This window comes from Mandrillus leucophaeus, unplaced genomic scaffold (genome assembly GCF_000951045.1).
Source record: "Mandrillus leucophaeus isolate KB7577 unplaced genomic scaffold, Mleu.le_1.0 Scaffold142, whole genome shotgun sequence".
Classification (NCBI taxonomy): domain Eukaryota; kingdom Metazoa; phylum Chordata; class Mammalia; order Primates; family Cercopithecidae; genus Mandrillus; species Mandrillus leucophaeus.
Genome location: NW_012101388.1, coordinates 3,957,470 through 3,979,220, shown reverse-complemented (window position 1 = coordinate 3,979,220; position 21,751 = coordinate 3,957,470). Strand labels below are relative to the sequence as shown.

Genomic DNA, 21,751 nt, shown 5'->3' with positions numbered 1-21,751 from the left:
TCCTTTGATATTGTGTGCTCTATTAATTTGTTGCAGAGCACAAGTAAATCTGTGCAGATGATGACACAGAGCCATTCCTTTAGCTTCACTTTCCTGGAGGACTTGCAGGCCAAAATTCTAGGGATTCCATATAAAAACAATGACCTAAGCATGTTTGTGCTTCTGCCCAACGACATCGATGGTCTGGAGAAGGTAAACGCTTACATCTCCTTATTCTTGCTTTCATTTCCTGAGGTTTTCTGTCTCAGGGCTTCTAAGTAGGAGCTGGTGGCCAGCAGAGTCAAATAGAAAGTGTTTCTCACTCTCCAACAGCTATAGATGGATGTCTACTGGGGAACATTAAATAGTACGAGTCAGGTTTATTGAGAAAAACCAATCCAAGAATGTTTGGGATGAACTGAAATGAATAAGATTATATGGGAGTCATAAAGATCATCCACCATTCTGAGAAATGGTTGATATCTACGGACCCCTTTCCTGGAAAAAAAAAATCACATATGCGTATATACAACCAATTCTGCGCACTGTACAGTAGGCTCTTGGAGCTTTTGAATTTCTTTCTTACACTCTTAGTCTTGGAGCATTTGAATTTCTTTCTTACACCCTTACACCATTGATTTACTCTCACCCATTTTGCGGTTAAAAAAATTATGTGGCTAGTGTCCTGTATTTTGAAAATCAGGAGAGCTTTGTTTCAAATCCCTGTTTCTCTAGTGGCTTTCTAACCCTTGAAGCTTCTTAACTTCCTTGAACTTCAATACTTTCCCATCTTTAAAGAGGGCTCCATGGTGCTTAATGTGTAGCAGTGTTGGAATGATTATAGAATTGTAGACTAGAAGGGGTCTAAGACATAGAAAGCACTCGACAAATGATAACTGCTATCTTCTTATACTATCAGATGCTGTGCTACTTCTGTGAAATATTGTTAGTAGCATTTTAAGTTGGAAAATATTTTGGGACAGCAAAATGGCAGTATGTCTCAGAGCTGTAAGAGTATTTATATTCTGATTCACAAACCCCAGTTGTGGGAATTACCCTAAAGAAATAATGCAGAAGAAAAAAATTGCCTTTCTGGGTCAACCCAGTTATTTCGGTATTAAATACACTGGAATGCCTGGTTTGAAATTCATCATAATTATTATTTTTGTATCCTTAGTAACTATCAAATCTATCACAATGCCTGATACAGACTAAATGTTTGTAAAGTGAATGAATAGCTAAATATTGGGAAAAATTTATCAACTTCATAAGAATATTATCTAGCTGTTTGAAGATAGGAGAGCTATGTAATATTGTGAAAAAGTTTACTTTTTATCAAATAAAATGGACATTCACTGTGATTGCAACTATGTAAATATATATGCATTCAAAGACTAGGGGAGGTAGTTAAAATGAAATATATACTAGGTTGATAAAAGAAGAAATGACTTATTTTTAATCTTTAAAAACGTATTCAATGCTATGGTATTTCCACATACAGACAGATAATTTACATAAAGAAATATAAGACGACCACCTGCAGTATAAAGACAATAATCTAGTGAAATAAAATTTCCACTTTTAATATTACTAAAATTAATAACTTCTGACTGACACAAATCAGTGTTACACTGTTTTAGATTTTTATTCATAATCATACCATTCTACTCTTCTTTTTTTGAAAATAGATAATAGATAAAATAAGTCCTGAGAAATTGGTAGAGTGGACTAGTCCAGGGCATATGGAAGAAAGAAGGGTGAATCTGCACTTGCCCCGGTTTGAGGTGGAGGACAGTTACGACCTTGAGGCGGTCCTGGCTGCCATGGGGATAGGCGATGCCTTCAGTGAGCACAAAGCTGACTACTCCGGAATGTCCTCACTCTCCGGGTTGCACGCCCAGAAGTTCCTGCACAGTTCCTTTGTGGCGGTAACTGAAGAAGGCACCGAGGCTGCAGCTGCCACCGGCATAGGCTTTACTGTCACATCCGCCCCAGGTCATGAAAATGTTCACTGCAATCATCCCTTCCTGTTCTTCATCAGGCACAATGAATCCAACAGCATCCTCTTCTTTGGCAGATTTTCTTCTCCTTAAGATGATCGTTGCCATGGAATTGCTGCTTTTAGCAAAAAACAACCACCAGTGTTATTCATATGATTATGAAAATCGTCCATTCTTTTAAATGTTGTCTCACTTGCATTTCCAGTCTTGGCCACCAAATCAATGATTTAATGACCCCAATAGTGTACGTGTTTGTAACCATCCTTGAAAGTGAAATGTCCTTTTCTTTGTGCCATGCATAAGGTGAGTCAAACCAAACCTCATTGATAATCTCCCCCTGGTTTCTTTTGAAAGGAAATCGGTATCTTGTAGTTTTGTGCACTAAAGGAGACAAAGTCTCTCCAGTAACGAGTATGGACTAGTAATTTTGGGGAGGTCTCTTTAATTCTAGTATTTTGACATGTTATAATACACAAGTAAAATAAAACAATAGTTTACTCAGCTCATGTTATTATTCCCCAACAGATATTGTGGCAAATTGCACATAGGAAAGAAAATTTAGGAATACAGTAGCAAAACATAAATTAAAACTCAAATGCCAGGACAACGTAAAACAATATACCAGATGGAGAGGATGCCCGTATTTTCATCTTCCATTCTAACATTATCCATTGTTAGATGCATAAGCATTTTGATATTGTGTAATAAATGTGGTATTTGAGAAGATAAATGAGGTAGTTGATCAGTATTCCTCCTCTATCATCTTTTTAGACTTTATAAGGCACATATTTGGAATAACTTTTAGAAGAGTTTCCTTTCTTTTTCTCCATTTACATTTTTCTGGTTATTTTTTGAGTGAGGTAGGAGTATTACTGAATGATATTTTCTGAAGATGCTTTATGAAAAGCTCTGAATCTATTCTTAACGCTCTTAATTATTGGCTTGTTTCACTTTTTTCCTCCAGTTTTTAACAAGGTCACATAACTGGCTTATTTTTTAACAGCTTTGTCAAACTACAATTTACATGCCATAAAATGTACACACTATAAGTTTATAATTCATTGACTTTTAGTAAATTTCTAGAGTTATGCATCACCACAATCCAGTTTTAGAATATTTCCATGACCCTGAGAAGTTTTCTCATGCTTATTAATATTCCCAATCCTAGGCACCACTGCGTTGTTTTCTGTCTTTATAAGTTTTTCTTTCTACATCTTATGTAAATGGAATCGTACTACACGTAGTATTTTGTGTCTGGCGTCTTGCACTCAGCATGATGTTCTTGAGGTTCATCTGTTGTAGTATGTATTGATACTTAATTTTTTTTATTGCCAAACAGTATTCCATTGCATGGAAAAGACCTATTTTTTTTTATAGGTTCACCGGTTGAGGGACATATGGATTGTTCCCACTTCTTGGCTGTTAGGAATAATGTCGCTCTGAACATGTAAATAAAAATATTTGTGTTCACATATGTTTTTAGGAGAGAAATTGCTGGGCCATATGACAAATCAATAGCTTTGTAAGAAACTGTCAAACTGTTTTCCAATGTGACATTTTACATTCCTGCCAGCAACGTTTAAAACTAGCGTCTTCAAATCCTCACCAACATCCAGGATTGTGTCTTTATGATTATAGCCATTTTTGTAGGTACAAAGTGGCATCTCATGGTGGTTTTAATTTGCATTTCCATAATATCTAATTAGGTTGAGCATTTTTTATGTGCTTATTGGCCATTCGTTTGACTTTGTTTGGTGAAATGTATACAAATCATTTGCTCATTTTTAATTTGGGTTGTCTGTCTTGTCTTCTCATTTTATTGAGTTAAAAGAGTTCTTAATAAATGCTGGCTTACAAGTCCTTAATTTATCAAATATATGATACATGGACAGTTCCTCATAGTCTGTGATTTCTTTTAATTTTGTTATTAGTCTTTTTAGAACATACATAATCATTTTTAAAAGATATAATTTAATACCATAAAATCTGCATATTTAAAGTACAATTCATTGGTTTTAGTGTATTCACAGAGTTGTGTAGACACCTCCACTATCTAATTTTAGAACATTTATAACACACCAAAAGAAATACTATACTCATTAACAATCACTCCCCATTTCTCTCTTCCCCAGCTCATAGAAATTAATATTCTATTGTCTGTGTCTATGAACTTGCCCATTCTGGACATTTCATATAAATGGCATCATACAATATGTGGCCTTTTGTAACATGATTCTTTCACTTTGCTTAACAATTTTAAGTTACATTCAATTTGTAGTATGAATCAATACTTCATTCTATTTTTGGCTAAGTAACATTCCATTGTATGGATATGTTAGACTTTGTTTATTCATTTATTAGTTAACAAACATTTGTATTTGACTTTTTGGCTCTTATGAATAATGTTACTGTGAACATTTTGTATGGAGCAAGTTTTTGTGTGTATATATATCTTCATTTCTTTTGGGTACATACATAGGAATGGATTTGCTGGGTCATATATTACTAGTACCTTTGTCTTTATCGTTTTGAGGAAATACTAAATTGTTTTCCAAATCAGCTGTACCGTATTACAATACCACAGCAATGTATGAGGGTTCCAATTCTCTACATCTTAGCTAATACCTAGTCTAGTCTTTTTAGATTTTTGCTATCCTTGTGAATATGAATTAGTATCTCAATAGTTTTGTGGGATCTTTCATAGGGTGATTGGAGTTCAGCTTATCATTAATATCTTTTTTTTTTTTGAGACGGGTCTTGCTCTGTCGCCAGGCTGGAGTGCAGTGGTGTGACCTTGGCTCACTGCAACCTCTGACTCGTTGGTTCAAGCGATTCTCCTGCCTCAGCCTCCCGAGTAGCTGGGATTACAGGCGTGCACCACCACACCCAGGTAATTTTTGTATTTGTATTTTTATTTTTAGCATAGGTTGGGTTTCACCATGTTGGCCAGGATGGTCTCGATCTCCTGACCTGGTGATCCTCCCACCTTGGCCTCCCAAAGTGTTGGGATTACAGGTGTGAGCCACCGCGCCCAGCCCATTAATATCTTTTAAGATTCAACCTTTTGATATCAAATCTGAGAATATTTCCCTAATGATTAGTCATGCTGAGCATTTTTTAATGTATCTGTTGGCCATTTTGTATGTCTTCTTTAGAGAAATGTCTATACAGGTTCCTTGCCTGCTTTTAAAATTGGGATTTTTGTTTTCTTATTATTGTTTATTTTTATATTTTGGATAATAACTTTTTTTCCCTTCAACTTTTATTTTAAGTTCAGGGGTACATGTGCAGGATGTGCAGGTTTGTTACATAGGTAAAGCATGTGCCATGGTGGTTTACCACACAGATCATCCTATAACCTAGTTACTGAGCCCAGCATCCATTACCTATTCTTTCTCCCTGTTAGAAGTGAGAACATGTGGTATTTGGTTTTCTGTTCCTGCATTAGTTTTCTGAGGATAACAGCTTCCAGATACATCCAGGTCCCTGCAAAGGACATGATCTTGTTGTTCCTTTTAATGGCTGCATAATATTCTGTGGCATATATGTACCACATTTTCTTTATCCAGTTTATCATTGATGGATATTTAGGTTGGTTTCATGTCTTTGCTATTGTGAATAATGCAGCAATGAACATACATGTTCATGTATCTTTATAATGGAATGATTTATATTTCTTTGGGTATATTCCCAGTAATGGGATTGCTGGGTCAAATGGTATTTCTGCCTCTAGGTCTTCGAGGAATTGCCACACCATCTTCCACAATGGTTGAACTAATTTACACTCCTTCCAACAGTGTAAAAGTGTTTCTTTTTCTCCACAACTTTGCCAACATCTGTTGTTGTTTGACCTTTAAATAATAGCCATTCTGACTGGCATGAGGTGGTATCTCACTGTGGTTTTGATTTAAATTTCTCTAATGACCAGTGATGATGAGCTTTCTTTCATGTTTGTTGGCTGCCTGTATGTCTTCTTTTGAGAAGTGTCTGTTCACGTCCTTTGCCCACTTTTTAATGGGGTTGTTCTTTTTCTTGTAAATTTGTTTAAGTTCCGTGTAGGCTGTGGATATTAGACCTTTGTCAGATCGATAGATTGCAAAAGTTTTCTCCCATTCTGTAGGCTGTCTGTCTGTAGGCTCTGATGATAGTTTCTTCTAACCTGTAATTAGATATATGACTTGCAAATATTTTCTCCCAATCCAGAGGTTGTCTCTTCACACTCAGAACCATTTCTCAAAAAGATGATTCTTTCTGCATTGAATTGTCTTTGTATCTTTATTAAAAATCAGTTGACAATAAATACAAGGATTTTTCTTATTAAGCTTATGCCTAGGCATTTTGATTTTTTTTTTGCTGTCATGAAAATACATTTCATTTACCAATTTTTTCGTTTGTATATATAAAGGTTATTAATTGTTGTAATTGTAGTTTTATAAGCTATTATCTTATAAAATTATTTTATTGCTTGTGTAGTGTTTTCATCAATTATTTTGTGTTTTCCAGATATTTGATTATATCACACTATATCAGATATAGCACACATAATTTTCAAATTGATTTTTATCCTTCCCTTCTACTTCTAAGGCTCTACTTTCTTCCTCTTCTCTGATTGCATGGCTAATACCTCTAATAATATGGTAAATAGTAGTAAAGACAGTGGGCCTTCTTGTCTATATTCTGCATTAATGGTTCTCATATTTCCCCATTAAATTAAAAAAATATGCTGGCTGTCAGGTTGCATATATAAATGTTCTCTTTAGTTCTGAAAGTATCCATGAACTCATGATACATGTGTTTTTTAACATTAATGGGAATTGATTTTTTAAAAAATGCCTATTGTGCATCTAAATAAATTATCATATATTCTCTTTGTCTCATTAATATGTATATTTGTTTTTTTGAGTCCATTTAAAATTCTATTCAACTTCTGACTATTTTGAGTATTCAGTTTACATTGGCATTAATTTGGAAAGTCCCTTTCCAGATAATTTCATCTAAAATTGTACCTATATTTTGTAAACTTCCTATTTGTTTGTTGGTTTTTCCCCAGGCTTTTCTGACATTTTTTATTCTAAAGACTTATAATTAATATTATAGAACTTTCCAACAATGAATTGTTTCTAAAAGCAGAGATTGTATGCACCTATGTGGCCATTGTTCATTTTTGTAATGTATTTTTTTGGTAATCAGTTTGTTTGATTTTTTTTTTTATCTCCATCTCTTCTTTGAAAGGGTTTAAGATGGCAAAATTTTTAAATTTACCTTTTTTAAGAGAACACGTGAACATTATTTTCTAGTTTATATCATTCAATTTTTTTATCCTAAAATGATTGTGAGTTGTCACTGTCGATTTTCAGAAAATGAAATTCTCCAGTTTGTTTCCATTGAGGATAGTACAAAGTCTAAGCCATGGCCCTAAGAAAATCCCCAAGAAGTTCCCAAACTATTTTGAGTAATAAAACTAACTTGAAGCCATCAGTTCTCATTTTTCATGTTTCAACTGAGTACTCTTGTTAAAATCTCAGAGGGCAGTAGAGGAATACTCTAAGGTAGGAAAAGAGACTTTATTCTTTTTTTCTTTCTTTTCTTTTCTTTTTTTTTTTTTTTTTTGAGACAGGGTCTTGCTCTGTTGCCCAGGCTGGAGTGCAGTGGCATGATCTTGGCTCACTGCAGTCTCAACTTCCCAGGCTTAAGCGATCCTCCTGCCTCAGCCTCTTAAGAAGCTGGTACTACAAGTGTGCAAGCAGGCAAGACTTAACTCTGGCAGTGGGGCTCAGACATCAGAGCAAATTGAGGACTAGCTAAAATAGGGAAGAGTTGGAAGCACCTCTCCATAAGACATGCCCACCAGTGTGCCCTATCAGTTTACCCTTGCCATGGCTATATCCAGAAGTTATCACCCCTTTCCATAGCAACAACCTGACAATCCAGAAGTTACCACCGTTTTTCTAGAAACTTCTGCATAATACACCTGTTAATTTGCAAATAACTAGAAGTGGATGTAGAATGACTGCAGAACTGCCTCTGAGCTGCTACTCTGGGTACACTGCCTATGAGGTAGCCCTGCTCCACAAGCAGCAGTACCTCTGCTGCTGCTGTACACTGCCACTTGAAGAAAATTTGCTGACCCTACTGGCTCATCCTTGAATTCCTTCCTGGGTGAAGTCAAGAACTCTCCCAGGGTAAGCCCTAATTATGGGGCTCACCTTCCCTGCACTACTTCTAGAATATATCTACATGTACTTATAGAAAAATATATAATTTTGTGTTCTTTAATTTTTATATGTATCTTTTCTTCTGCATTTTGCTTAAGTTATTTGAATCTCTATTTCAAATTTCACCACATTGGCAAATAGAAATTTAGCTTAATTTTTGTATGGCATTTCCTCATAGAATGGACAAATAAACCTATAAGTACCTTAATGTGTTCCTTGTAGTGTGAAATAAAATAGGTCTATCCTTTGAATCATGTAAAGTTAACTAAAGAATGAATTGTATATTATGGTTAATTCCAGCACTTTGTTGATCATTTTTATTATTAAGCTTTTAGCTGCTTGTGGGCTAAACATTTGTAATTTACTGAAAGCTGTTTGCAAGTTGAGTACTGAGCGCCTTATCTAGGTCTGTTACCAGCACAACCACTCGATACCACAGTAGCACCATTTATGATTTCCAGCACCTAGAGTTCAGTCTCACACAGCATTTTTCACTAAAAGGAATGAGGATTTTTTGGAAGATAGCTCTTCCATGTACTGGGCGGGAAAAAATTAGAAGGGATTTGTAATCTGATGTTGTTGTAAGAAAAATTGGTGATGCTAAAAGGATGAAGGAGCCAGGTTAGGAGGTTCTCATGGCCAAATTGTGACAATCTGGTCATGTTTAATTTTGGCAAAATATCTACAGTTAGTTGAAACTGGTTGCATCTTTAGAGATTGTATATTTATTATTGGTGTGAAGGTAGACTGGTGCAGTCATTGTGGAAAATAGTATGGAGAGAAATTAAAAATAGTACTACCATAAGACGCAGCTATCCCTTTTCTGAGTAAGTACCCAAAGGAAATGAAGTTACCACCTTGTAAAGATATCTGCACGTCCACGTTCTTTTTAGCATTTTTCACAATAGCCAAGATATGGGCACAACTGAAGTGTTCATCTGTGGGTGAGTGAAGATATGATGATATCTACCCATCTATCTATGAAGATTCTCCTTTCTCATGGCTGCCATTAATAAAGAAGGAGGTCCTGGCATTTGCCATAACATGGGTGAAGCTGGAGGACATTATGCTAAGTGAAATGTCATACACAAAAAGTACTGTATGATCTCACTTGCATATGTAATATAAAAAAGTTAAATACATAGGGAAAGAGAGTAAAATGGTAACTGTCAGGGATTGGGGAGATGAAGGGAGAGGGAGAGAATAGAGAGCTATAGGTCAAAGGATCCAAAGTTGAAGATATGTAGGATCAAGTCTAGAGCTCTAATGTACAAGACAAGGATGATGGTTAATAATAATGTATTATATATAAGATTTTTGTGAAAAATAGTAGATTTTAGGTGCTCTTGCCACACATACAAAAAGGATAACTATGTGAGATGATGGATATATGTTAATTTATTTCACTAGAGCAACCATTTCACTATGTACATGTATATCAAACATCAGGTTGTATACAGAGATATAAAATAAAAAATAAAAAAAGATTGTGTGTTTGAAATGATATTCACAAGAGGACATTTAAACAAAAAGGAGTTAAAATAATAAAAAGGCATCAACACAAACTGTTTTAAGGGAATTTAAAAAGTGGGGAAGTATTAATTTTCATGGGCATTTTGTTGAGTGACATTGTCTCTGATGCTCAAGAACTGGAGAATGAAGCTCAAAGCTGGAACAAAGAGGCTTTAAGTACCCTACATTCATAAAACCCCTGAGTATTGTGACCAGACACCTCAGGCTTAGGATGAAAAGGCTAAACCGACTCTTCTGCTTCCAACTGGTTAGGTGGCCACCCCCTTCTCAGTCTATTAAAAAAGGCAGGAATGAAACAGTGGAGGTGATTCATCTGAGTTGTGAGTAATAAGGCTTTAGCAAGTGCAGTGAATGAAAATGCAGTAAAGATGGGCCAACAGGTAAACAGATAGAGCAGGAGTGTTACTAACCACAGGTACAATTCAGAGCCTTCATCAGTGCTTCCCCCACCAGCTACAGATATGGGGCCCTTCGTTCTACACTCCCTTGACCGAATATTCAAGGTCTCTTTCTTTGCGTTTACAAGTGTCCACAATGGAGCTGGGCATGTCCATAAGTGGTAAAAGGAGGATATCAGGAAACAGTCAGGTGATATAGCTGAGCAGTATTCTATCTGTCAAACAGCAGAGGAACACCTGTTTAAACCCTCTCTTGGTGCCACTTGGCAGTAATCTTGTAAGGTTGCTAATCAGTTCCAAAGGACCTCGACTGGTCACATGGCTCAGTCCTGGCCAATCACTGTCCCTGTTCAGCCACAGTAGTCTGTCTAAGGGATGAGAATGTAGCCTTGGACTTCATATAAACATGATGGGACTGAAGCCCTCTTTCTTTGGGGTTACTAGATGACATAAATTAATCTAGGTATTTTCTGAAGTCATATACTGTTCTTCTCATGGTGCAGGAAGCTTTCCCTTATACAGTAGAAAAAGTTGAGACCAATACTGAGAAACAGTGCCAAGGGATGAATCTCATCTTCCCCACCCACTGACACACACACACATGCATGCGCACGTGCACACGCGCACACACACACACACACACAGAAAACCTGATCCACCCTGTTTCACAGTTCTACCAGCCAGCAAATGTCTGTAGTTGATTAAACTAGTTAAAGCTGGGCTTCAATTCTGGGTACCTGAAGAAGCCTGAGGACTACACAGCATCTTTAGATGAAAACTTATTAATAGCAGCCAGGTTGGAATCTGTTACTGGGGGATGGCTGGAGTCCTAGTTATTCTGGGGAATTGACTGAAAAGATTTTCACTTGTTTTACATATGGGGGATGGGTGCCAATGGCACAGCTACCATATTTTTAGAGAATATAAATTTTGCCTTATAGTTTGCCTAGATAGAAAACCATCTATTACAGGGAGAACAAGAAAAGTAAATCTCAGAGTTAAACCTTAAAATTTTTGTTTTCAGCTTTGGTAGTAGTTTTGAAATGAATCTCTTGCTTCTTGTTTACATCTGAGAGATGGTTTATGAACTGTATAATTCACATCTACTTCAAGGTAGGTTGGTAATATTTCAGTGGGCACATTATTGTAATTGATCAAATCCTATGGATAAGAATTTTTTTTAATAAACAGAAACTCATCAGAATGAGCTCTGAGCATTCTTTTTTGCAAGACAATTTAGGGCAATGTTGTGTTGGCTTCTATGGTGATAATCACATTTACAGAAGTATTTGGGTCAAATATAAATCACTGCCCATATTACATTCTTTGGAAGTGATCAGCTTCTGAGGAAAGACGGAGTGGCTGGTGTTGTGGAACATGTGGAATATGCATGACAGGTCCGATGGGGAAATGCTTCCAAATGCGGACTCTGGAATCGGATTACCCAAATTTGATTTCTAGCTCCACCACCACTTAATAATGTGACTTTGAGCAAGCCATAAAACCATCTCTATCATAATTTATTCATCTGTAAAATGGGGAGATCACCCAATAAAGTAATGCCTTATAGGGTTGTTTTTGAGATTAAGTAAGATTGTCTATACGAAGTGCTTAAGAAAATGCCTAGCACTTAAAAAATTATCAATAAATGTTAGCTGCTGCTTCTTTTTCCTTCTCCTTTTCATCGTCATCCTCCTCCTTCCTCTATAATTGTTTATAGTAATTGAATGCAGTAATTCTATCAGTTTGTGTCCCAGCAGGAAAGAGATGATGTATTTAACTAGGTGTTTAAAAGAGAATGTTCTTTACGTAAATTTTTATTTGGAGTCATTTTAGATTTACAGAAAAGTTGCAAAGACAGTAGAGTGAGTTTTCATATGCCAGTCACTCAGTTTCAGTTTCTGCTAATTATTGTAGTGCATTTATCAAGTATAAACCAACATTGGCACATCACTGTGGCAAGCAGAATTATAAGATGGCCCTTAAGAGTTGATGGCCCTTAAGAGTCAAGGCCCCTGGTCTATGCACACCTTCTACTAGTTATTCGATCAAATGATCCTGTGGCTGTTGCTGTGAAGGTATTTTGGAGAAGTAATTAAGGTCCCAATCAGTTGACCTTAAGATAGATAAATTATTAGAGTGGACCTGACCCAATCCTATGAGCCCTTTAAATCTTGGTGAAGAGGTGAGAGTCAGGGAAGTCAGGGAGATGCAAAGCCTGAGAGGGTTTTGACAAGAGTGACATTCTCATGCTAACTTTGAAGATGAGGGTGCTGCTGGCAAGACTCGGAGCAGCCTCTTGCTGCTAAGAGACGCCGTGCTGACAGCCAACCAGGAAATGGGGAGCTCATTCCTGCAATAGCAAAAAAATGAATATGGGGAGCAACTCAGATGAGCTTGGCAGTGTATTCTTCTTCAGAGCCTCCAGGAAGGACACAGCCTGGTTGATAGCCTAATTTCAGGTTTGTAAGACACTGAACAGAGAACTCCCTCATGCTGTGCCCAGATATCTGATGAGTTAATCAAGGCACACAGCTATGCAGGTGTGAGTTAATAAATTTGTTGTAATTTGTTATGCAGTAATAAAAAACTAATAAAATTTCTATTAGCTAAACTCCAGACTTGATTTAAATTTTACCATTTTAAAAACTCAATATTGTTTTCCTGTTGTAAGATACAGGACAGGGTATAACAATGCATTTAGTTGTCTTGTCTTAGTCTCTTCTGATTCCTGGATCAATGACAATTTCTCATGCTTTCCTTGTTTTTCATGACCTTGGCAGTTTTGAGGGACACTGGGCAGGTGTTTTGTGTTTTGGGCTTGTCTGATTTATTTTCTCATGATTAGAGAAAGGTTATGCGGTTTTGGAAAGGATATCACAGAGGTGAAATGCCTTTTTATTTTATCATATGAGGGGGTCCCTGATATCTACATGACATCACTGGGGTGTTAACCTTGATCACTTGGTTAAGGTAGAGTTTGCCAGGTTTTTCCAATGTAAAGTTTCTATTTTTCCCTTTCCATACTATATATTATTTGAAAGCAAGTCATGAAGCTCAGTCCACCTTCTTAGAGGAGGGCTTAAGTTCCACTTTCTGAAGGGGAGAATACCTGTATTATTTGGTATTTTTCTGTAAGGAAAAATTCAGGAGTATGTAAAAATATTAATAATCAACATTGTTAAGATGTAATTTATGTAAAAGAAAATGTACCCATTAAAGCCTATGATTTGATGAGTTTTGACAAATGAATACAGGAATGAAAATGCCACAGTGACTAAGATACAGAGCAGCATCCTCCAGGTTCACTTGTTCTGCTTCCCGGGGAACCACCCATGCAGCCTTGGCCCAGCAACCTCTAGTCTGCTTTTCATCGCTGCAGAGCAGATTTGCCATTTCCAGGTTTGTGTGTTTTCTGTTTTTTAACAGAGACAGCATCTTATTCTGTCACCCAGCTTGAAGCTCAGTGGTGCAATCACAGCTCACTGTAACCTCAAACTCTTGGGCTCAAGCAATCCTCCTGCCTCAGCCTCCTGAAGTGCTGGGATTACAGCCACATGCCATCATACCGAGCCAATTTTCAGGTTTTCTACAAAGGGAATGATATAGTATGTAGCTCCTTGTGTTTGACTTCTTTTGCTCAGTGATATGTTTTTGACATGCCTCAATGTTTTGGGGATGTCAGCAGATTGTTACTTTCTATTGGCAAGCAGTGTTCCATTATGTGGAAAAGGATATTTTGTATATTCATCGGTGGGCATTTCTGTTGTTGCCAGTGTTTGGCTATTATGAATAACTACCATGAAAATTTGTGAGCGTAAGTTTTGTGTGGGCTCATGTTTTCATTTCTTTTGGGTAGATACTTACAGTGAAATTGCTGGGTCATATGATAAGTGTAAGCTTGAATTTATAAGACACTGCCAAAGTGTTCTCCAAAGAGGTTCTATCATTTTATATTCCTATCAGCAATGCACAAGCAGTCCAGCAGCTTTGTATCCTCTCTAATATTTAGTGTGGTCAGCCTTCTTTGTTATAGCCATTCTACTGGCTATAATTTAAATAGCATCTCATGTGGTTTTAATTTTTATATTTCTTTTATAACTAATTATGTGAAGTATCTTTTCTTATGCTTATTGGCCACACGCATATCTTATTTTGTGAAATGTCCGTTCAAATCTTTGCCCATTTTAAAATTACTTTGCTGATTTTCTTATTGACTTGTAATTGTTTTTTAATGTATTCTAAATACAAGTCCTGTGTGAGATCCAGAGATTGCATCTTGAAAATGTTGTTGAAGACCGGTTTTAATTTTCCATGAAGTTTAATTCTTTAACTTTTTATTTTATGTTTTCTATTTTTCTCTGTCTTAAGAAATATTTGCCAAGTTTAATTTTGCTGAGACTTTTATCCTTTTTTTCTAGAGGTTTTATAGTTTTAACTTTCATATTCAGGCCTATGAGTTATTTTGAGTTAATTTTTGTAAATAAGTGTTGGTATTAACTGTTTTCTATACAGGTATTCCATTGTTTTAGGGTCATTTGTTGAAAAGACTCCTTATTCTAATGAAGTAATTACCCTGGACACTTTGTGACATGTAAATATACAGGCTGTATCTGAATTCTTTGTTTTTCAACTAATGTATGTCTATCATTATATCGATACCACACCATCCCTGATAATAGTCCTTGTCCTGAAATTTAGTTTGTCTGATATGAACGTAACTACTGAAGATTTCATATATTAGTGTTGGCACGGTATTTCTTTTTGCATGTTTGATTTTTATCTTAGAGGTGCCATTACATTTAAAGTGAATTTTCACATAGACATCATATATTTGGATGCTATAGTCACATCACGAAGATAGCATAGATCCCTCCACCCACCTAAAATTGGTTGAATGTTGTGGCTGCTGATGCTACACATGCACCAGGAGGGTATGAAGAGATTTATTACTCATGTAATGAGGCCTTCTGGGGAGAGCAGAGAAGATTCCCAACAAGGCTTGAGAGAGTCAGGAGGGTCAACTGGCTTTGGCTTTTATCGTGGTTGGGGGCTGGGGCTGGGCTGAGGGTTTCTGTGATGGTCAGGGCTTACTTGGTTTGAACTTCCCATAGGTACCAAGGGAGGAGCCCCAGGGCTTTCTGCCCAAGCAGATGTGGATCAGAGAGAGAGAGAAGGTGGGGTTTGATGCTGTCAGCAGTCAGCCATCAAAAGTGGAGCCAGACTCCATTACATTGGATCTTGCTTTGTAATGTAGTCTGATAGTATCTGTCTTTCAAATAGAGTGTCCAACAACATTTACGGTAATTATCATTGAGCTTGGGCTTGAATTTACCATATGGCCATTTATTTTTTGCTTGTCTCATCTGTTCATTGTTACCCTCTTCTTCTCTTCCTGACTTCTTTCTGACTATTTTTAGTATTCTATGTCATCTCCATTCTTGGCCTACTCGTGGCTGCTTTACAGGTCACAATATTCACATTTAACTTATTAAAGGCTACCTTCAAACAATATTATTCAACTTAATTTTTAATGTGACAACCTTACCACAGTGTACTTCCATTTCACCTTCCTATCCTTTGTGCTGTGGTAGTCATTGATTTTATTTCTACATTTCTTATAGCCCCTGTAATACCTTTCTATTCCTTTTGCTTCAATTAGTCACCTGTATTTTAAAATTGAGCAAAACATCTTTTATATTTATCCACATAATACCATTTGGTCATTCTTCATTATGTTGAAGTTTCTATTTCGTACAACTTTCCTACCGCCTAAAGAAGTCTTGGGGGAGGCCAGGCATGGTGGCTAATGCCTATAATCCCAGCACTTTGGGAGACTGTGGTGGGTGGATCACGAGGTCAGGAGTTCAAGACCAGCCTGGCCAAGATGATGAAATCCTGTCTTTACTAAAAATAAGAAAAAACAAAAACAAAAACAAAACAAAACAAAACAAAAAAACAAATTAACGAGGTACAGTGGCAAGTGCCTGTAATCCCAGCTACTTGGGAGGCTGGGACAGGAGAATCTCTTGAACCCAGCAGCAGAAGTTTCAGTAAGCCGAGATCGCACCACTAAACTCCAGCCTGGGTAACAGAGTGAGACTCTGTCTCAAAAAAACAAAAAAACAAACAAAAAAAAAGTGTTGGGGGAGTTCCAACAACTCTCACTGGAAGTACAGAGGTGACCTGACCCCTCAGCATAGATATGGTGCACCCATAGGGACATACAGTTGAAATTATATTATTTTACCTTTTGAGACTCTGATTTTCTCAATAGAAAGATGTAACAAAGCAAGCATGATTTTTAAACCTGTGCTGTTCAATAGGGTAGCCCCCAGCCGTATGTGGCTACATTCATTTAAATTAATTAAAATTTGAAAATTTAGTTTTTGTATTAGTTATCTATTGGTGCATTTAAAATACCCCAAAATATAGCAGCTGAAAATGATAAACATTTCTGATCTCACATTTCCTGGAGGTCCGGAATCTCCCAGAGCTTAAGCGGGTGTGTGCCCTTTTTAACCGTTCTTTGTTTTGTGGTGTGCATGTGGTGTGAGCCTGATGTTTTGTCTAGAGGAAACATGGGGCACAAAGTAAGCCCACCCCACAAGGAACTGTGTTGAAAATTTTCAAAAAAAGGATTTAAGGGAGACTATGGAGTGCTACGACACCAGGAAAATTTAAAACTGTGTGTAAGATAGACTGGTCAGCATTAGAGGTAGGTTGGCCATTAGAAGGAAGCGTGGACCGGTCCCTTGTTTCAAAGGTATGGCACAAGGTAACCTGTAAGCCAGGGAACTCAGACCAGCTTGTTTTAGATCCCCCGCCCCCAACACATGGTGGTTGAGAGAACAGCAGCATAAGCCTCTGGCAGGGGCAAAGAGAGAGAGAAGAGACGGAGAGGAAGAGACAGACAAAGAGGGAGTCAAGGAGAGACAGAAAGAGGCAGAGAGAGAGAGGAAGAGACAAAGGCAAAAGGAAAGTCAAAGAGAGACAAAGTCAAAGAGAGAAAGAAAGAGAGATATATACAAGTAGTTAAAAAAAAAGTGTACCCTATTCCTTTAAAAGCCAAGGTAAATTTAAAACCTGTAATTGATAATGGAAGGTATTTTCCGTAACTCTATAACACTCCAAAATACCACTTTGTTGTCAGTGTAAACAAGGGCGTAACCCGGAAAGCACTGAGGCCTTCCTATCAAAAAAAAAAAAAAAAAAAAAAAAATCCTTAACCCAGTAACCCAAGGATGGCCCAAATGCATTCATTCAATCTGTAGCGGCAACTGCTTTGCTAACAACGACAACAACAACAACAACAAAAAAGTAAAAAAATAATAATAATAACTTTTAGAGGAAACCTCATTGTGAGTACAATTCACCAGTTCAGAAGTATCCTAAGGAAAAAAAAAAGGGAGGGGGGCGGAATTTATATAAAAAGAGTGTTGTACGGTATTTCTTGTCCTGAAATAAATTAACTGCTTGTTTAAAGAAATGTTTGTAATAAGTCTGAAAGTGAAGGCACGTCAAAAAAAAAAAATTGCCTGTAAAAGTCATGAAAGAAAAAAAAATTATAAAAAAAGTGTGTTAAAAAAAGAATTTATGCAAAAATGTTGTATAATTTAAAAGTAGGCCTCCTGAATGTAAAACTATTGGGAAAAAAAAAACAGTTTATGTGTAAGGTGTATAAGAAAAGTAAAATATATCTTTGGTAAAATGATTATAAGGAGGCATAAGAATGTACATTTTTACCTGCATTAAAAAGTTAAAAATTATTGTTTTGAAGGTTTAAGCAAGTTTTAAAACGTTAATTGTAAAGAACATTTTGTGTGTAAACATATTAGCTAAAGTTAAAGGAGTATCATCCAGTTTTTCTGTGAACTGGACATTAAAGTAAAAGCATAACAGGTTTTTCTTAAAGCACCAGCCTGCGCTTTAGCAAAAATTATAAAAGATTAAAAAGAGTCTGTAAAATCTTACCTTATGGTCAAACATTAAAAATTTAAATAAATATGTCTACAAGGTTTTATTAAAATTAGGTTTAACATTAATAACACACTAATATAAAGATAAAATTTAGCTTATCTGGTATAAAAATCATATGAGAAGCATTGTTAAATGTAAAATGGTATTTGACTTTCTTTGGTTTAAAAACTAATAAAAATAGGTGCTAAAGGAAATTTCTCAGTAAAAAGACACTAAGGACTATAAAGTCCACTGCCAAGGTCCCCACATTTAAAACGAAAGGTCAATTTCTTAAAAATTATATACTTGGTTTATCTTCCACTTTCCTTTCTCGCAAAAAAGAAACCTAAAAGTCTTTTAGCACATGTACCACCCCTAGAATTTCCAGTAAATCAACACCAGCCTGAAGATCACATTCTCATCGAAAGGTGGAAAGAAGAAAAACTCAAGCCAGCCTGGGAAGGACCCTACCTTGTGCTGCCAACCACCAAGACTACTGTTCGTACAGCCAAAAAAAAAAAAAAAAAAAAAAGGATGGACTCATCACACCCGAGTCAAGAAAGCGCCAACCCCTCCAGAGTCGTGGGCCATCGTCCCAGGGGAAAACTGTCATGCGCGTTCCTGTGAAGAGACCACCAAACAGGCTTTGTGTGAGCAATAAAGCTTTTTAATCACCTGGGTGCAGGCAGGCTGAGTCCGAAAAGAGAGTCAGCGAAGGGAGATAAGGGTGGGGCCGTTTTTATAGGATTTGGGTAGGTAAAGGAAAATGACAGTCAAAGGGGGGTTGTTCTCTGGCGGGCAGGAGTGGGAGTCACAAGGTGCTCAGTGGGGGAGTTTTTTGAGCCAGGATGAGCCAGGAAAAGGAATTTCACAAGATAATGTCATCACTTAAGACAAGCACCCGCCATTTTCACTTCTTTTGTGGTGGCAGTGACTCTTCCTAAAACAATGTATTTCATACCAGATGCTTATTTGCTTTCTTGAAGACTCTGCCATTAGGTCTTTTCATGTTCCCAATACATTTAGGAGCCGGAAGTTTCAGAGCTATTGTCAGAGAGCTGAGCTCTAGCTGATCTCTGTCTCTCTCTCCCCAAATATAAGATAATATACCATAATAAAAATAAAATAAAATAAAATGAAATAAAATAAATTCATCCTTTGACAGGGCACACAGCTAGGTGATACCAGAACTGGGAAACTGAAGCTTAGTATCATGACTGCCGGTGGGGTTGTCTCCCCACCGTAACCGCACAGACTTGTGCCCTGAGAGTATGAACCACATAGGTCTGAAGAAATCCAATCCTGGGTCAATTCACTGAGTATATCTATGGGGAATATAACATATATTTAGAATGATGAAAGTGTTTCTTTGTCTACTAACATTGTGGAGAGGGTTTCTGGGTTGGAAGAAGATTTTAGTTTTAATCATATTTTTCCAACACATTCCACAATTATGAAGAACATGCTGATATATATCTATATTTATATGATATGTGTATATATATACACACACATATCAAGTATATTCTGTAAATACACCCACACATATCTAGGATATATCTATTTATCTATGTATCTACACATATCAAGTTCTGAGATACATATATATCTGATATATATATTCACATATAAGTATATATCTGATATATATACATATATATCATATATATGTATCTCAGAACTTGATATGTGTGTGTATGTATATTTGTGTGTGTGTGTGTATATATATATCCTAGATATGTAATAAGTCACTCTAAGAATGACAACTTGGAGGGCTTGGAGGGGAAGGTACAAAAAGCCCCAAGTTCCCTGTGAGCCTGCTCAGTCTTGATGAGGTCCCAGTGCACTCCTGCACCTGGGTTCCCTCAGAGTACTGAGGTCCAAGCCTCTTAATAAAATTACGTCTAAGGGTCTGTCCATTCCACAAGGCATCAAATGCTTGTAAGAAAGCAAAGCCTCCTCTCTTCGATGTCACAATTACCAAGCATATTTTCCTTAAGCATCTCATGACAGGGTTCTGCTGGAACAAAACACACTCTTCATAATTGTGGAATGTGTTGGAAAAGTATAATTAAAACTAAAATCTTCTTCCAACCCAGAAACCCTCTCCACAATGGTAGCAGAGAAAGAAAGTGCTTTCATTATTCAATAAGCATTGAACCAGAATGTGATGTTCATCACAGGCAATATGCTAAGAGATGGCAAAGTCAGGAAAAAAAATCTCATTCTTTTATGTAGACAAGCAGATCCAGTCCATTCCATAGATGTTCTCAAAATAAACAGTAACTACTCAAGTAAGAGAATTTGACAGCCCCATTTATCACACATCATTCATCCCAGGTTCACCTGGTAATCGGGGTGACCTTCTGTGTTAGTTAATTGGTTTTATACATAGGAAAAACAAACTTCTATCTTGAGAAATGGAGGTAGTTTTGCAGCTTGGAGCCAGGTGCCCTCTGATGTTAAGCTCCTATCCTCCTCCAGAAGCTGGGAGAGAGGGCAGCTATCTCCCCTGATGTTTACATTTCAAAGAGATGGTTCCCAGGTCCTTGAGAAAGATATTTCTTGGTCATAAAGTGGACAAAAGACATATTTAGTCTTCAAATGAATTTATATACACTTCAAAGGAGGAGGAAATATTTAGAATTATAAACTTTCTAAAGTAAATCCTCAGATAAAAATGAGGAGAGGAGAATATCTTCCCTTATCTTTAATAGGGAGAATTAAGACTCTTAATTTTAATTTGTATTTGTCTTTACAAAGGTTAAGTTAAATTGGGGTTTTCATTTCACATTAGGCCTATTAACCACAATCTGGTTATCACAACTGTCATATCTCACTCAAAAATGTATGTAAAACAATGTGGTCAGTAATATACTTTCAATTCTCCTTTTCTTTGAACTCATTGCATTGTTTTCTTTATCACGATTCATTATCTTAAACTAGTATTATCAGATGTTTGGAAATAGTAGTTGCCAAAACCACTTACTAGAATTACAGTGTATAGAAAATAGCAAGTCTTTGTAGACAGTAGTAATGCACTATAATTAGAGGGCATTCTGCTTTGTTTAGTGTGAGTCAGCTTATGCCAATAGCAGTGTTGATGTCAGACTCTGTTCCTTGAGAGTTGACAGTTTATTAATGCAAATAAAGCCATACCTAGATGGACACATAAAACAAATCAGACTTAGAGCCAGTGGATTCTTCTAAAATTTAGATTTTATTGATATTTTTATTTTTTATTTTTTTATTATACTTTAAGTTCTAGGGTACCTGTGCACAACATGCAGGTTTATTACATATGTATACATGTGCCATGTTGGTGTACTGCACCCATTAACTTGTCATTTACGTTAGGTATATCTCCTAATGCTATCCCTCCCCACTCCCCCCACCCCATGATAGGCCCTGGTGTGTGATGTTCCCCCTCCTGTGTCCAAATGATCTCATTGTTCAATTCCCACCTATGAGTAAGAACATGTGGTGATTGGTTTTCTGTCCTTGTGATAGTTTGCTCAGAATGATGGTTTCCAGCTTCATCCATGTCCCTACAAAGGACATGAACTCATCCTTTGTTATGGCTGCATAGTATTCCATGGTGTATATGTGCCAATTTTCTTAATCCAGTCTGTCATTGATGGACATTTGAGTTGGTTCCGAGTCTTTG

General features: G+C 36.7%; 1 protein-coding gene across 1 annotated transcript in view; it reads left to right on the top strand.

Moving 5' to 3' along the window:
* Window positions 1–3,873, top strand: part of SERPINB13 (serpin peptidase inhibitor, clade B (ovalbumin), member 13) — a 19,775-nt gene extending 15,902 nt beyond the window's left edge. The window contains exons 6-7 of the mRNA XM_011974163.1: window positions 37–192; window positions 1,668–3,873. Coding sequence (XP_011829553.1) covers window positions 37–192; window positions 1,668–2,072 — 561 coding nt within the window. The 3' untranslated portion in view covers window positions 2,073–3,873. The remainder of the gene's footprint in view (window positions 1–36; window positions 193–1,667) is intronic.
* Window positions 3,874–21,751: the final 17,878 nt, after the last annotated feature.